General features: G+C 38.0%; 1 protein-coding gene across 3 annotated transcripts in view; it reads right to left on the reverse strand.

Annotated features, from left to right (window-relative positions):
• LOC129771684 (calbindin-32) overlaps positions 1-19,160 on the reverse strand; it is a 242,733-nt gene that overhangs the window by 64,705 nt on the left and 158,868 nt on the right. For all 3 annotated transcript variants that reach the window (XM_055775596.1, XM_055775597.1, XM_055775594.1), the window contains exons 4-6: positions 14,338-14,423; positions 6,529-6,618; positions 4,893-4,979 (exon numbers count right to left, since the gene is read on the reverse strand). In XM_055775596.1, coding sequence (XP_055631571.1) covers positions 4,893-4,979; positions 6,529-6,618; positions 14,338-14,423 — 263 coding nt within the window. The remainder of the gene's footprint in view (positions 1-4,892; positions 4,980-6,528; positions 6,619-14,337; positions 14,424-19,160) is intronic.

The following is a 19,160-nucleotide window of genomic DNA, read 5'->3' on the forward strand; positions in this document are numbered from 1 at the left end:
GTTTAAAAGCAATGGGAATAATCCGAAAGATAGGACATTGGGTGCCGTATGAATTGAAGCCACGAAACGTCGAACGCCGTTTTTTACATGCGAACAACTGCTCCAATGGCATAACAGAGAGGATTTTTTGCATCGAATCGTTACTGGCGATGAAAAGTGGGTCCATTACGACAATCTTGAACGTCGGGCAACGTATGAATACCCCGGTCATGGAACAACATCGATGAAAAACGGCCACGATACGAACAAAGACACGATAAAGTTATTTTGCAGCACGACAATGCTCGGCCGCATGTCGCGAAACCGGTCAAAAAACGCTGAAATCAGAGGTTCTATCCCACCCACCGTATTCTCCAGACATTGCTCCGTACTATTACTACCTTTTTTGATCGATGCAACATGGCCTGGTTGACCAGCACTTCTTCAAATTTGATGAAGTCTAAAATTGGATAGATTCGTGGTTAGCCGACAAACCGGCCGATTATTTCCGCGAAGGGATCCGTGAATTGCCAGAAAGATGGGAGAAAAATGTGACTAGTGATGGACAATACTTTGAATACTAATTTTGTAACCATTTTTTGCAGAATAAAGCATTATCTTTTTGAGAAAAAACTAAGAAACTTACCGGTACTCCTAATACATCGGAAGATGGCCACTTTTACAGGGATAGAGTTTTTCCAACAACAACTTTTTCATGTTTTCATTGAAAATTGCTATTAATGTTTAACTCGTAACATTTTTATGTAAATTATCGCGATTTACATGTTCTGCAACCTTTTTTTCAATTTAGATACATGTCAAGAAAATGTCAAACGTGAAAATTTGCACAAAAATAGTTACATTTTTTTGTGCAAGTAAAACATTATTTTTATCAGGAATCTTCATACGAAAATGCCATGATGTATTCCAGAAACTATAAAAAATAGAAACTTTATGTCTTCAACAAAAGTTCATATTTCATTAAGATCTAAAACTTTGTCGAATACGCCATATCGCTATCTTGACTTCAATCAAAATTCGGATTAGTTGTTTTTTTTCAAAGAAAACATGGAAAAGTTTTTTTTAGAAAAACTGTCTCTCTGTAAAAATGCCCATCTTCCGATGTATGGGTGACTTGTTGAAAATTGTGACACAGAATTCAAAAAAAAAATAAAAGGTTTTTTGAGATAAATGAATTTCAATTTTTGAAATAATTTTTTTTTTCATTGTAATTTTTTCTTAAAGAATTTCTGACATTTTTTTTAACAACTAGTGGCCCAGTTTCATGGTTTTAAGTTTACCGCAAAGTCAATGGAATAGCTTTGCTGTTGCACTCGAACAGACCCTCGCCCCCTTTTTCTTTTATTTTATTCAATTTTTCTTTTTTGATCCAAATGTCTCTATGTCTCAAACTTCTACTCTTGCTCTGCTATCAATTGTTGCTCCTTGACTTTAATTTTCAACTCTCTACTCTTCATTCCCTACTCTGTCCTCTATGCTTTGCTCTCTCTTCTCTCTACTCTTCATATTAAACTCTCCACTTCCTGCTCTCTACTCTCTACTCTCTACTCTCTACTCTCTACTCCCTACTCTCTACTCTCTACTCTCTACTCTCTACTCTCTACTCTCTACTCTCTACTCTCTACTCTCTACTCTCTACTCTCTACTCCCTACTCTCTACTCTCTACTCTCTACTCTCTACTCTCTACTCTCTACTCTCTACTCTCTACTCTCTACTCTCTACTCTCTACTCTCTACTCTCTACTCAATGGTAGATAATTTTAGGAACCTTTTTTTTGCTTATTTCTCTCTGCACCTGCTGCTTGATCTCGTCGATTTGCGTTTGGGAGAGCATGTTGTTGCGTACTATCGCTCTACGCCTCGCGTTCATCGCGTTCTGATCAAGCCTCCCGACGAACTCTGGATACGCTTCCTCGAACATTGTTAGTATTCGAGGGCGACCGCTCATGTCCGTCTCCAAAGCAGTGCAGATGTAATAGGCGCGGATCACGAATTCATTCATTTCGTGTGTCCACATGATCCGGCGCCTAGTGGTACCCACAAGTGTGGACGACTGTCGTCTGGCAGTCGCAACACGTCTCGTAGGCGCAGCGTTTCTTGGGTGATGTCGATGGCTGCTGTTTAGGAACCTCTTCTTTTTTTTTTTTTTTTTTTTTTTTTTTATAGAGGTGAGGAACGCTCTACCAGCCTTATCTGGGAAGGGTTAACCCAGACGTCGAGTGGGGATCGCACCCACAAAAACCAAGCCCTCTACTCGTTGCCTTATTCCCCCTGGGACCACATCTAGGCGACTACTTCAGGGGGCGGCTGTGCTCATGCACTCTTCGAGTTTTCAACGCTGACTAGCGTTGTCCTTCCCTTTTTCTCAACATTTTTTCTCTCTATTCGCTTTTCATTCCACTGCGCTTATGTCCTCTTCGCAGTCATCCATTTACCCGTCGAGACGTGTACCGATTAGGAATTGCCCTCCAACTTGACGCGCAACCCGTCACAGTCACCCTCGCGGGATTTCTCACCTGTCGAGACGTGCACCGATTAGGAAGCGCCCTCCAACTTGACGCGCGCCCCGTCACAATCACCCTCGCAGGATTTCTCTTCCCTTCCGCAGTCATCCATTTACCCGTCGAGACGTGTACCGATTACTCTCTACTCTCTACTCTCTACTCTCTACTCTCTACTCTCTACTCTCTACTCTCTACCCTCAACTTTCAATTCTCAACTATCTCTACTCTCTAATTTTTCTTAAAGAAATTGTTTTTAACAATTTCCTTCATATCATCCTTTAACCAGATATTATAGTGTTATAGATATGTTATAGATATTATAGATATTATAGATATTATAGTTTTTAAATTATAAATTTTTGTAAAAAAATAACAAAAAATGCTCGGCCCCTTTCAAACAGTAGTATAATTCCTTTTAGAAGATTCCAAGTATGTAAAATGCTCAAAGGCCCAACACCCACAACGTTTCACTGCTATCTGAGAAGATGATGCCAACTCATAAGACGAGTTGGTATGGTCGAATGCAATATAATTTGATTTCTTTTTTGACGTAGGACTACGTCTTTCATTTCTATACCGGGGGTGTAAAATCAAAGTTTCGAAAACGAAAGCGTTACGCCGGAGACCGAGATTTTGAGCGTTAATAGCTCCTAAACAACTGAACGAAATGGTATGATAAACACTTCATTCGAAAGATAAAATGTCTACTCGTTCTATACTTGTTACTTTTTGATCCAAAAACTTGTTTCAATAGTCTTAAAATTGCTTTCAAAACAGGCTATTGAAATCACCAATCGGTATATAAGCGAGCGCCGCTCGGAAATCCACTCACTTCTAATTGAACAGCGATTGGAGCATGTTGTCGCTGTTGTGGTGTAGCTCTCCGTTTATCATGAAAGCGCGGATGAACGGTGTCACCAATAGCCTGTTTGTGCACTCTAGGCCAGAAGGGAATCCATCAGGAGGAGAGTGATGCCACAAACGGTTCCCCGGGAAGACATCGCTACACACACATACACGCGCGGAATTCTTTCCGTTTGGATGCCATTCAGCACCAAAAAATTTCCTTAAAGATCTAATCATTTCTGGAAAATAATCTGCCAGTTCCTCTGGGAATTTAAAAATACATTCATGTGAAAGAGTTTATTTTAATGTTTTCTAACCATATAACACAGCGATCAAATACATTTGATTTTGTAATTTTTCAACCAAGTGTAATTAGCAGGAAAGCTTCTGAAGATTTTTCTTCCCCATCAGTAGTATATTTCCGTATCCAATATTGTATGCGTACGCAATCGATTATTGCTCAGTCGCCGAAAGTTCCGAGCTCAGAGAGTTCATTCCCCTCTAGTTTGCCTTCCAAATTGCCATCGTAAACCACACCTTCTCTCGATTCAATCACACACAAAAAGCATACTTAAGCGATATTCTGGTGGTGAGACACATTCATTTTTCGTGAGGACATCGACAAGACAACATCGTTGCTGAGGGTGCTGGACAGCGAAGGATCGAGATCTGCCCTGAAACGCAAGCAGTTTGTTTGAAACTGTGAGGGAGCACAGAGAAGCCGATCCTTCAGGAGAAGAGAAGGTGACCATCGAAGCAGCCGCTACACACACACATACACGCACGGAATTCTTTCCGTTTGGATGCCATTCAGCATCGAGAAAGATCCGGAAAATAATCTACCAGTTCCTCTGGGAATTTAAAAATACATTCATGTGAAAGAGTTTATTTGAATGTTTTCTATCCATGTAACACTGTGACCAAATATGTTTCAATCAAGTGCTATTAACAGGTGGTTATCGAATTAGCATTATTCACTGGTGGGCTTCCAGTATCGAGGAAAATGTGGAAATATCTAATCTTTGCTGGAAAATAATCTGCTAGTTCCCCTTGGAATTGAAAATTACATTCAAGCGAAAGAGTTTATTTTAATGTTTTCTATTCATAAAATATTCATATAATACCAATTGTGATTTGCCAATCAAGTACAGTTAGTAGGAAAGCTTCTGAAGATTATTCTTCAGAACAAGGTTTTTCGTATCCTATATTGGATGCATAAAACCTTGTGCTTCCAACGTAACGCTCTCGTTTTCGAAGTCCCCCAAATATTCATTTATTCATTTATTCAGAATAGATTTAGATTCAACTTCAAACAAATGATCTCTAAATCAACGATAGTCCTACGTCACCCTTGCGGTTATATCATAGATATAACCCACTTCCTGTTTTTATCTCTTTTAGTATCTATTTAATATTGTGATTCTCAAGACTCTCAGAGATTCCGCCTACCAATCAGTCAGCCCCAACCGTTATTAATCCGCACAGTTAAAAGAAAAGAAAAATCGCTATCCTTGCGAAAAAAAAACTTTTGAATCGACCTACCTTCATAAATTCAACGCTCGACTCCAGCGGGTTATCGAATCGAAACAGCAGCAAAAAGTTTTCCTCCATCGGCAGCAGTTGGGCGAGCTGAAAAAAAAATCCGGAGAGGAATTAATGAATTACTGTCAACAATTAAAGCGGAGCATCTCGGGTGCCGCGTCGGTAATTACATTCATTCTATCTTGTTTTTAATTGGATTTGCGACCGGAAATAATGCAATCTCAACGGGCTTACTTGGGCTTGCCGTGACGTGTTCTTACGATAAGCTCCGAACGCGCTTATTGGAAGTAGTCCTGTCGAACGAGGCGTCGGGAAACACAGCCAGTGCTGACACTGTGGAGCGGAAATCGAATTTGGCGGAGAGATTGGAGATAAAAATGGCCATTTTTCGGGTGGAAACTGCTCGCAGAAGATGGAAACCCATTAAGAACGTGCTCTGACTGTAATCTGTGGTAGCTAGAAAGTAAAACAAAGTTCGCCGAGAAGAAATCCCTCGAATCATTATTGTTTTCACGAGAAGCGCTGGGCCGATTAATCGGGACTACTCGCTCGTGTTCGAATCTGAAGATCAGAGGCAACTTAAAAACGTGATGATAGAAATTATGAATTCCATTGAACGCTGGAAATGTCAAACCGTCTCCGGAAGGCGCATTCGTACGATGTTGATAAGATCAATAATGTCCTTTCGGAATCTTTTCAATTTGCATCATCAAATGAAACAATTTTGCACCTTGGTGTGAACTTTCGGAATCTATTGAATTTGTAAAAGGTGAAATGAAGTAAATTATGAACGTATTTTCGCTCTTATCTTCCTTCGCTAGAAAGGACCGGTGAGGTCATATTTTTACCCTATTTTCGAGACCTTTTCCTTGATTGTTTTTTTAACTTTAGATTTGTAATCATCATATATCAGTGATACGCATCGTTGTAGGATTTTTCAACTTTTACAGTGACATTCAGTTGCGGCTTTTCAACGCATTTTCCGGGGAAAAAAGGCTCCACTGAGTGAATGCAGCTGGAATCAACGAAGGCCATCGGGAGTTATTCAAACTTTTCGCATTACTCTAAACGCTGATGCGGGAGATAAAATAAATGTTTTTTGATCAAACAGTTGGGCGAAAATATTTATTCCGTATGCAAATTTCGCCGAGATCCGCTGGGAGTCTATTGGGCTGCAATTTGTTTGCCAACAGTGGCTGATAGCCCGCAGTGAAAGGTTGCTCGTATCTTTCGGTTTGAAATGTAGCTTTCGTTATACACACGTGGCCACATGCCAAAAACCGTGCGTGGGTTACCGCTTTGCCAGTTAAATCACGTTCCATGTTTTATATTTGTTACCGTTCTCCCATTTTCCGCCCTTCAAATCGAGAGGGGAAAAAACCCGAACAACGTTGTCAAATTCCGGGAAAAAATCTAGCTCGGTACTCCCCCTCACCTAGGAATGCGAGCAATGGAACCAGAATAAATAATTATGCGAAGCCAGGAAAAAAAAGAAGAATGGAAACATTACGTAACTTTAAAGTGCGCTCTAATCAGTGCCAACCAGGCAGAAGGAAAAGCTTCCTTTTGTGTTTTAATGCTAGGATTTGTGCCAGATAGAAAAAAAAACGTTAGTCGTATGCAAAAAGCCTCTTACCTCGCGGATGTCGATCTTTCCGTCCTGATTATCATCGTACGCTTCCATGAAGCAGGATTTCAGCTCCACCAACATCTCGTCCGTCAGTGACTGATGGTTTCAGTGGCGGGTAGGAGGAGGGCGCAGGTGTTGGAATAAAGAAATTATAGTTATTATCTTTGTGACATTCATGTAAACACTAATAACTAAAATCGCAAACGCTCTAGACACGGTGAATATTCAGCGGACAAAGATTAGATAAATGGAAACAATGTTAGGAGAAAAAAAAACTTAAAGGTGCACCGAGAAAGTAACCGCTAGGGGAATCGTCCGTTGTAACATAAACACAGAGATGAACTATATTCTAGTTAGGGCATTTTTCATGTATTTACAGCGTGATGTGGACTGAGCTCTTTGGAATAGCGAATGGTATTGGAATTATGTGAAGATTGAGCATAATTAGTTTGAGTTCTCACTATAGAAACGTTGTTGTATAATATGAACTTTACTGCCGTTCTACGCATAGTTGTCCCATGTTCCAAAATCAGCAACTGAGAAAAACGCAATCAAAGTTTTCTCGCATATTTGTCTACCAAACGCTTTAAGCATTTCAATTTAGCAATACACCGGGTTTTTTATAAGCACTATACTATTGTTTAATGAAATGTGATGAGATCCCCTCACTGAATCAATCAAGCTTGATTACGGTTTAAAAATTCAAGGTGGAACTGTTATGCCTAGAATATCAACATGGGACAATTGAACTTGATGTTGTTTTTATGATATACTGGGAACAAACAATTTTTTTTGTTGTGTTTTTCCGAAAGATTATGCATAGAAACATCGTTTTATGAGGAAATAAGTGTTCTGCAACACCTTTGCAGAATATAAATCTCATCGTTATTAGGCACTAGCTGACCCGGCAAACTACGTCCCGCCCAAAATTTGTTTTTTGTTATCAATACCTTCAAACATTCACGTTTTCTTACTATGAGCAAGTTCATGGGTCCAATCGCAGAACTGTTCATTGATTGATCTTCTAATCGACCCCATTGTATTTACCTTTTACTATAAAATTATTGGTATTTCTATCAAAACTCATCATTATAATCATCATTCTTCGTTACATGGAATGAATGTTTTATACAAAAAATACGATAGAATAAAGACAGCCCCAAATCGGACAATTGCTTCCTCGAGTTCTGCTCTTATCAACACATTCGGCGATAATTTTTTATTGATATAGATAGACGAAGATATAGGAGTGCGTTTCATCGTGCGTAGAACATATGGAAATTTAATTTTTCCGAATTTTCCTTTTTTCCTTCAGAGTTTTCCTAAAATTTTCAATTGCCATATTTGGTTGGAATATTTTTGATTGAAATATGTGTAATATTTTTATGGGACCCCCTCTCCATTCCAGAAGAGGGAGGGGTGTCATACCATCATAGAAACATTTCTCATACCCAAAACCCCTCACATCACAAATTTGTAGGGGAGCCCCTCTCAGAGAGAGGGGAGGAGTGTCTATTCACCATGGAAACGTTTCGTGTCCCCTAAAACATTCGCATGACAAATTTGGTTCCATTTGCATGATTAGTTTTCGAATTGTGCAGAAATTTGTCTTTCATTTGTATGGCAGCTCCTCCTTAGAGAGGGGAGTGGAGTGTCTAAACAACGTAAAAAAAAATTGTTGCACCCTAAAACCTCCACATGCCAAATTTTGTATCATTTGCTTCATTAATTCTCGAGTTATGCAGAAATTTGTGTTTTATTTTTATGGCAGCCCCACCTAAGAGAGAAGGAAGGAATCATTTATTGCACCCTAAAACCTCTACATGCAAAGTTTGGTTCCATTTGCTTGATTGATTCTGGAGTAATGCAGAAATTTGAGTTTCATTTGTATGGCAGCCCCCCATAGAGAGAGGGGTGGAGAGTCTAACCACCATAGAAACATTTATTGCACTCTAAAACCTCCCTATGTCTAATTTGGTTTCATTTGCTTGAATAGTTCTCGAGTAATGTAGAAATTTGTGTTTCATTTGTGTGGCAGCCCTCTCTTAGAGGAGGAGGTGGAGAATCTAACCATCATAGAAACATTTATTGCATCCTAAAACCTCAATGCACTTAATTTGGTTTCATTTGCTTGATTAATTCTCGAGTAATGCAGAAATTTGTGTTTCATTTGTATGGAAGCCCTCCTTAGAGAGGAGGTGGACAGTCTAACCACCACAGAATCATTTATTGCACCCTAATACCTCCATATGCCACATTTCGTTTCATTTGCTTGATTAATTCCCGAATAATGTAGAAATTTGTGTTGATTTTGCATGGCAGCAAAATATAGAGGAGTATTTAACCACCATAGAAACATTTATTGCACCTTAAAACCTCTACATGCAAAGTTTGGTTCCATTTGCTTGATTGATTCTCGAGTAATGCAGAAATTTGAGTTTCATTTGTATGGCAGCCCCCCCATAGAGAGAGGGGTGGAGAGTCTAACCACCATAGAAACATTTATTGCACTCTAAAACCTCCCTATGTCTATTTTGGTTTCATTGCTTGAATAATTCTCGAGTAATGTAGAAATTTGTGTTACATTTGTATGGCAGCCCCATCTTAGAGAGGGAGGTGGAGAATCTAACCATCAAAGAAACATTTATTGCATCCTAAAACCTCAATGCACTTAATTTGGTTTCATTTGCTTGATTTATTCTCGAGTAATGCACAAATTTGTGTTTCATTTGTATGGCAGCTCCACCCCCCACCACTTAGAGTGGGGGGAGGGGTCTCAAACTACCATAAGAACCTTCACGGAGCCCAAAACCCTCACATACCAATTTTTATGTCGATCGGTTCAGTAGTTTTCGAGTCCATTAGAATCAGAAAGACAGAAAGACAGACAGACATCACTCCATTTATATATATATATATATATATATATATATATATATATATATATATATATATATATATATATATATATATATATATATATATATATATATATATATATATATATATATATATATATATATATATAGTTAGACATATATATAGTTAGACTATATATATAGATTCGCTAACAAGGTGTACACGTGTTCCGTTAAACTTTTTCTTACTTGTTTGAGAATTAATTCGTTCTTCCAGACCAGAAAAGAGTGCATTAGGCCTGCTGAAAGTTTGACATGAAATTCTTGTACTTGAACCGACTTATTCGATATGGATTTACAAAAAATACATGGTGGGACAGTTATGAATAGAATATCAACATAGGACAATTGAGCTTGATGTTGTTTTTTCAAAAGTTGGGAATAAACTATATGTTTTTTAATGTGTTTTTCCGTAAGATTATGCATAAAAACAACGTTTTATGAAGAAAAGTGAAAATCGTCAAAAAGTAACATGGGACAAATATGCGTATAACGGCAGTTTACTCGTGTTTGAGTTAAATGATAGTACTCTATGTGGTAAGTTTTTTTTATTTAGCACACATTTCTTACAATTATTTTTTTTTCAATTTTGCAATAACTGGGAGCACTAATTTGTGGAATTTCTATACTACACCAAAGTTCACACATCTGTCAATAATAAATGATACATAGTTATAGTTATGAATATGCCTTCTGATGTATCTCTGCATATCTATTTTTTTAATGTGTAAATGATTTTTTTTCTTATTCATCATGAAATGTCAATATTATCTATCGTTGGGCCGATGGAAACTTTTTGACGTAGAACTACGTCTTTCAGGAAGGGTGCCAAAACAAAAAACAGGTAACGTTTTTGTGAAATAAAGTTAACGTTAATAAATATTTTCACTGTGAATGAATTCTCATGATTTGCATACCAATGGAATCGGAAATTCTCTAAGATTTGTTTGAAATGCTATACATTACAATTCGCTTATCTCTAAACGATTAAAATTCATGAAAACTGGAAGAATTTCCTTTTTCCCATACATTTGTTCTGTCGATTTGTGTGCTAACCCTACCCGTATGTCGAATGCTTATAACTCAAACATTTCTTAATAGATCGGAAAGGTGTTTGCATCAAATGATAGGAAATATTTCTACGCGTCTATCACAATTAATAAAATGTTATTTTTTATGAGATGAACAATTGAATAACTGTAAAATGTCGAGCGTTATTCAAATGCCCTAACTGCCATGTTTTGATTGGCCCGATTCACGTTTTCCCCAACACAGACTTCAAAATCGATGTACCTGTGGAAATCCGCTCTGCAAATATACATGCAAGTCGGGGGTATTTTTGTTCCCACCGAGCTGTGTTTCCCTAACACGGACTTCAAAAATAATTCAAAAATAATGTGCCTGGGGGAATCCGCTTTGCAAATACATGCAAATCTGGGATTTTTTTTTATGTTGAGTACTTTTGTACTCGCTTGTCGTTGTGCAGACCGGAATGTTACCCTAAAAAGTACTTTTAAACTGAGAAGCCTGGGAAAATCGTAATTTCAGATACTAGAGGTGAATGAACTTTCGCGGTTCGAGAACTACGTAAACATGAGATGTGCAATAATTTCAGAGGGAAATGTAAAATACAATGATCTTTTGACAATTCTTCGTTCACACATTTTGGTAGTCCTAGGTATCAAACGTAAACGTAAACGAACGTTCATCAAATTCACTTGTAACGAAGATCATAATGTATAACAAAAATTTCGATGCATTCTAAAATAAATAATATATAATAATATAATATAATAATATTGCATAATATAATTGCGTAGTTCTACGTCGAAAATGCGGTCGTGTCCTAGATACAACTTACGATTTTTTGGGATATTTCACTGTCTATCTTATTCTTAGTTCATAGTTGCGAAGTATTCAGTCGCTATTTTCAGAGCGAAACATTGGGGTATATTCCGAGAGTCGCTTCACGACGTGACAGTCAGTTTGCGCACGTGTTTGTATTCTGAGAATCGGCGTAATTGAAAAAAATCCAGGTGCAATGAACTCTTTTCATTTATCATTGTACTTCCGAGTCGCTCGACTCTCAGAATTGGGTGAGAATTGTCATATAACTTCGAAGGAAAAAATGTCACTTCTACCGACTTGACTCTCAGAATAACCCCCATTGAAACGTTCATCAATTCTAGCAAGTGCAAATGCAAGTTTCGTTGTTGTATTCGAATCGTACCCACTGAAACAAATGCAAACTGAGATGTGAGAGGTTATGCAGTAGACCACCGGTGTTTTAATGGTGAGCGTAACTGCTATGCTCTCCTATACCTTTTTAACACGTTCATCGTCCCGTTTTCCTCAGCCGTTTCGCGTTGGCCGACAAACGTGCTAATGACATATTTTTGTAAGACAGTCCGGATATATTAATCGAAATGTACATTAACAAAAATAAACACTTTCGATGAAATATTATTCCGAAACGATGGATTACATTTTCTCTTGTCGAAAGTCCGTGGCGTATTCTCTTATAAACTTACTCTTATTCTTAAAAGTAATAATGTTAGTTCTAATTAGAAATCTCTTCAATCTAAAATTTCAATAGGAGCCACGGATACAATGTTCGACCGGTACAAAATGGATCAAAGCAGAAACATGCATTTTTCTGCTCGAAAATGAGCATATCAAATTCACGGGAAAGCTGATTGTGTAATTGGCTAGTTTCACATAACACTCGGTTTATTGGAACATATAATAATTGACATCTTAACAAAATATGAGTTCCTATGGGAGCTTGTCTGCCATGGTGTATATTACTGTGCAATCATTGGCTCATTCATTTTCTCCAACCTCTGCGGAGTTCCCGTGTTAACCAGAAATTTTTCAAGTAATATATAACAGTTTTGACACCCCAACTCACCGTTCATTTATAGCCAATACGAAAATGTGTTTTAATCGCAAAAATATTTAAGTCATCAGTGGTAAAATAAGGACCATTTGTTTGCTTGTCCAGCATCCAACATCCTTTTTTGTTGTCGTTTTTTTTTAAATTTTTTGCTACGTTGAAGAAGGCTTGGAACGAGTTGAACACATTCGGAATCTCGTGGAGAGTATGCCAAAGCGTTGTCAGTTGGTTATCGAGACCAAAGAATTGACTATTAATTATTTGTTTTTATTTTTGTTTTTTTATACCATTTGAGGGGCCTAGAATGAAAGGCCATTTGATCAATTTCTCTACATCGACTCTCTCTTTCGATCACAACCGCAAAACCATTCCCAGCTGTATTTGAAAATGTGGAAGACAGGTCAAAGCCTCATTTATCGGATTCTATAGCAAACTTAAATTGGAACGTTTTTGCAGTTGAGTTGTTAACTAAAGAAAAAGTGGTTGAAGAGAAATCGATCAAGTCACTTACACCCCTTGCATTTTAAGCCCCTTACTTATTTTCTGAGAAATAAATCAACGATACTGAAATGGCAAGATTGTCTATTTGACGGGAATACCGATAAGTTTGAAAAAAAAATAATGTTAGAACACTTTCATTTCAAATAAGGGTGGATTTGGATTGCGCCCATCGCTGTACGAATATTAATATTCAAAAAATCAATTGACTTATGAAAAAAAGTGTATTAGAAACAGTATGAATCTATCAAACTGTATTCTAGTACATCATCACGCCAATTCCAAAGAGCTCCACAGGTTAGACCCATCTCTCTTCTCTCTGTAACCTAAAACACTCAGAACTGATTGGTATTATGCGGGCGCTACACGATTCGTCCAACGTTTCACTCGAATGTTGGACTCAAACATTTGACTCGATGAATCGACAAATGTTGTGACGAATGTGCTGCTACACGGTGAAGTGAATGTTTGATTCAATGCAATCGGTCCAAACAGTCGGCGAGTATTTGGATCGAATGTTTATTGTTTTTATTTACCATCAAAAACGTTAGGGAACTGGATGACGATGCGAGTATTGAAATTGCTGCCGTAGCAATTGTACTGATATCGGGCTGTAAATTAAAAATGCTTGAAATGAACATTATTAGAGTGCAATATATTGCCGAATATTTTGAGTTTTATAAATCAATTTCATAGTTCCTTCATCTAAAACTTGTAAACAAACCAATCTGTCAAAGATAGATTCGGACGAATCGTGTAGCGGTGTATCGAATGTCATCGAGTATCGAATCAACGAATGGAAAAAATCCTTTGACTCGTGCCACTCGCGTTGGAAGGTAATCCACAACGAACGGATTACCTTCCAACGCGAATATTCGACACTCGACATTGAAGGCTCGTAGCTCGTTAGTCGACTACACGTAGTGTCGAATCATCGAGCGTCCAGCATTCGAGGGTCTTCGTAGCATCGTGTAGCGCTGGCTTTACCCAATCAGTCAGTGCACTGAGCATAATATTGCATTCTACTGGTCCGATTGTATCCCGCTTCATTCTACACTACATACTAACCGCTCTCTGGTGGGTGATATAGAAGATGATACGCAAAAGAGATGAACAAACACAACACAAATCAAACACACACGTATGTTTCGACGGCCATAACCATAACCAAGAAAAAGAAAATGGAAACGGAAGAAAGAGAAAAAAAAAGATTAATAACAATCTCTCCTCATGTTCACGAGTCACACATATGGAAACACACGAGATTGTATCTCGAGATTGGCGTTTTTATCGTGTGCCATTGTGCAAGGCATCCTCTGGCCACAAGAGCACACCACACCCCACATACAGTCAACCGGTGAAACCCCGCTCCCGCTGAAGAATGTTATGATTGCCAGAGATCCGTTCTGTTATTACTGGCCTCCGGTTGGCGCATACCAACCATTCAAAAGAGTTGGAAGGGGTTGTGTTCGGAGGCAATGATTCTAATCTTGCGCATCTTACCTCTGGCCCCAGATCGGATGTGTTCGCACTGGAGACGAACTCTTTGAGGAAGCCATCCAGTTCAGTGCCTTCGATGTATCCGTTTCCTGTGTTTCCGAGTTCCCGGAGCAGGTCCCAGGTTGCATATCCAAAAGTAGTTGGCCATCCCGGAGGGTGTCGTATCGTTGCGCCGGGGTGAGGTAATAAAATGGTTCGTATAGAAAGAGAACAAAAGAACGGATCAGTATGAATGGTTTCGGTTCCATGATTGCGACCGGAAAAAGCTAGAGACTAGGGTTTCAGAGAGAGTAATGAAATTTGATGTGACCGATATTGTGTGTGGGTGTGTAGTGGAACTAGTCTGACCCTTGATTTTCAACCCAAGTAACCGTTCCGTTTCGGATGTACCCATTCAACAAATTGTCCGTTATGAACTGTGAACCACTACTATCCACAATCTGTTTTATGATGCTATTCGTATTACTATCTCAACATATTTTGCCGTTTCCTACGAATGGGGGCGTTTAGTTCCGCTAAATCTCTTCCCATCCAGGAGAAAACAACATCGGAAAAGGGCGGAAGAACAGTATCGCACGCGGAGGTCACGTATGAATTACGCTCATTTTACTTCCTCTTGACTTCGCTGAGCAGCAGTCATTCACATTCAACTGATGTGAGAGATGCTCGAGTTTCGCTTGAAGATATGTTTCATTTCTCTTATCGTGTCGGCGGTGAGTGCAAATTACCCACTTATCGTTCAAGCAGTAAACAATAAGTACTGGTGTCTGGCATGCACCGACACGAACGGTCGGTTCGGATCCGTTTTATGACATCTTACAAATTGTAAGTGGCGAAATGGGAACTTTGGGATCGGGAAGTAACATATCTAGCACCTCGCCATTGGCAAGAGGCAGATAATCATAATTATTCAGACCACGATCATGTTTTCAGCTTGATTCTAGATCATATTGATTGTTAGAAAAGGGGCCCTTTTGGGCGTTGGCATTTCATGGTTGGTGTTGGGACACAGGCTACCGTTCTGAATCATATTTCGGACGCTTGAGGCATATGATGCAGAAAACAGATCTAAACTTTATGCACAGGTTTTATTTAGTTGATATTTTTAATAAATTAGTTCAATATGCTTTTAAGCTTTCTACTTTGGTACCTATTTGATTGAAAACATAAAAAAATCATCGAATAAAATGCTTTTCAAATGAAGCGAATAAGAATCAAACTTCGGACACTATTCATAAAAAATATCAAGTTTCGGACAGATTGAATTCAAATTTCGGACACTTAATTTTGTAATTTTTTGGACGAAATTACATTACACTTGATTATATTGGGCTGTCAAAAAAGTCCTGCGGTATTTTTTTTGAATTTTCATTTGTTCATAAAATTAGTTACAATCATCTGTTTTAAGTCAAATATGCGCCGTTTTGTTCGATGACTTGTTCCCAACGAGATGCCAACTTCATAATACCCCTGTTATAGAAGCGCGCTTCCTTATTGGCAAAAAACTCGGATAGCCAATTTTCACAGGCCTCTTTTGTGGCTAACTTTTGACTACCTAGCTCGTTCGCCATGGACAAAAACAGGTGGTAGTCACTTGGTGCAAGGTCCGGACTATACGGCGGATGCAAAAGAACCTCCCATCCGAGCTCCCGGAGCTTCTGGCGCGTCACCAAAGAAGTGTGTGGCCTGGCGTTGTCCTGATGGAAGACAATACGGCCTCTGTTTATCAAAGATGGCCTCTTCTTCATGAGTGCTACCTTCAAGCGGTCCAGTTGAGCGTTTGGCCATAGGGAAGCAGCTCATAATAGATTATTCCTTGACAATCTCACCAAACACACAGCAGAACCTTCCTGGCCGTTAATGAGGGCTTGGCCACCGTCTGAGCCCCTTCAGCGGGCATCGACCACGACCGTTTGCGCTTCACGTTGTCCTAAGTGATCCGCTTTTCATCGCCAGTCACCATCCGCTTCAGAAACGGGTCGATTTTGTTGCGATTCAGCAGCGATTCACATGCGTCGGCACGGTCAAAGATGTTTTTTTGCGTCAACGTGTGTGGCACCCATACATCGAGCTTCTTTGTGAATCCAAGCTTCTTCAAATGGTTAATAATGGTTTGATAACTTATCCCCAGCTCTTGGCCGATGCTACGGCTGCTACTATGCCGGCCTTTCTCGGCTAATTCAGCGATTTTGTCGCAATTTTCGACGACAGGCCTTTCGGAGCGCTGCGCATCTTCGACGACCTCTACACCAGAACGAAAACGTTGAAACCATCGTTGTGCGGTGGAAATGGAAACTGTATCGGGTCCATAAACTGCACAAATTTTATTGGCAGCTTGAGATGCATTTTTGCCTTTGTCATAGTAGTACTGTAAAATATGTCGGATTTTCTCTTTATTTTGCTCCATATTTGCGACACTATAACTCACGAACGACTTAACCAAACAAAACACTGTCAAGGACTATATTATAGCGCGCAAAAATACCAAAAATCCAACAAGCTATAGTATGACTCGATACAATGAATACAACTAGAACTACGCGCTTACAACGACACCTCGCGGAAATACCGCAGGACTTTTTTGACAGCCTCATATTTTATAGTCAATTGCGAAACACTTACCAAGCAATCACAGTAACCTGATAACGATGATGAGAACTGATGAAACACGAGAGAAATTTAAATATTTATGAACGGGTAAATTCTACGTCCTCACGCTAAGGAAACGTCAAACACAAACGCTAATAAGTAGTGTTGTAAGATTTCTGCCGATTATGTTATAATTCAAATGTAGTTCTCAAGGGGGTCTCCGTAGCCATATAAGTCGCTTAGTCGCTTAGTAAGCGATCGATGGTGAGTTCAAAACTCAGGGCCCTCATTGACCATTTTTGTGTTGTTACAGAATAGCTACGTCCACGCAACAATCATCAGCGATGGTGATCGATCCACGGTCGAAATAAGATCGATTCATCCATACAACTGCTCTGCTCTGCAAGACACATCGGGCTGCTGTTCTATAAATAACTCAACAATGATCAATCAACTGTCTCCGCTGTCCGGTGGTCCAACTGGATAATGGAAGAACAGAAAGAATACTCTTACGCCTAAATGGCTACTGTGTGAATGTACCATATGTAATGGTATAGAAGGAATACTGGCGAATGACAACTGTGTAATGTGCTAATTATAGATATGATAACCATGTGACATGCACACGATTAAAATTCGGCTCTGTTACAGCTAAAATGAGCCTTAAATAAATAAATGGGATAAAAAAAATGTAGTTCTCATGTGATATGATAGTGAAACCAAGGGATTACTTTAAAGAACCAATTGTGATATTAATTTTATAGTTATATCATCAGTGCATTAATCATTTCAAGATATTAGAACAAAGTGTCCGAAATATGATTCAGAACGGTATATATTTCGATTATTTTGAAATTCCTTCAGAATCGGCTCCATATTGGATATCAAAATTAGGTTTCAAAATCAGATTTCAGATTCCAGATTCCTAGATTCTAGAGATAGATTTCGTATATTTCCATTGAATATTGAGGTAGTATATTGAAATCCATATTCTATATATGATCTCTAGAATCCATACTCCAGAGTGCAAATCGTGAATATATATTTAGTACTAGCTGACCCGGCGAACTTCATCCCACCTGTTGATGTTTTGATATTTTCATTTAAATAATTTCGAACACTCAATTCCCCACAGAAACTATTTTTTTGAATATGATCTATATTCGTGGTATGTAATTGCTTCTTGTTAGCCATTCTCGAGATATTTGAAAAAATATTTGTAATTTCTTGTCTTTTTAATAGTAAATAGGCCCTTTAAATATGTTTATCGTGTTATACCATCATTTTCATGAGATTTTATGAATTCGCTTATAATTCCCAACAACTTTTCCAAATACATCGTTATGGTAAAGACATATGTTTAGGAGTTACGTTACGAAACATTCGAAGACATGTGGGTTAATACAAAACGTAGCGAAACTAAAAAATCTTTTTTATCTTAATACAAACTTCAATCTATCAAAAAAATTGTTGGAAATTATAAGAAAATTCATAAAATTTCATGAACATGACGATATAACACGACAAACATATTAAAAAAGATTATTTACTATAAAAAAGATTATAAATTAGAAATATTTTTTTAAATATCTCGAGAATGGTTGCATTTAGAAGGAGATTGATAATAACCTTTTTTGTTTTAAATCACATCAGAATTCATAATTTGTGGCTAAGAATGATTGCTAACATACAAAAATTCGATGTTTCGAAAATTCCTAAAAATTTGATGTTCCACAAATTTCGTCAAAAATAGTTTTACCATTTTGGCCTATTTTTTAATTTTCTACATGACTTGTATTTTATATGAAAAAAATATAAAAAAATAAAAAAATATATATATTATTTGATATCGCATATTAAAATTTTATTTTGTAAATAAAAAAAGAGTACTAATTTTTCTTCTCAGTGTATATTTTTATTCAAATTAAGCCAACAATACTCTATAACTCTTTCTAACACACTATTTCGGTACGACTCATGTTTTTTGAGATATAAATTATCAAAGATTTCTCTTACTCGAATCGATACGCCCTTTCCAAAAGTTACGCTTGAGTCAAAAAATGAACCATGATGATGTACTCGGAAAAGTTGTTGGAAGCTATAAGCAAATTCATAAAATTTCATGAACATGACGGTATAACACGACAAACATATTAAAAGGAATTATTTACTTTAAAACAGACAATAAATTAGAAATATTTTTTTAAATATTTCGAGAATGGCTACATTTAGAAGGA

Source organism: Toxorhynchites rutilus, chromosome 2, assembly GCF_029784135.1.
Source record: "Toxorhynchites rutilus septentrionalis strain SRP chromosome 2, ASM2978413v1, whole genome shotgun sequence".
NCBI lineage: Eukaryota > Metazoa > Arthropoda > Insecta > Diptera > Culicidae > Toxorhynchites > Toxorhynchites rutilus.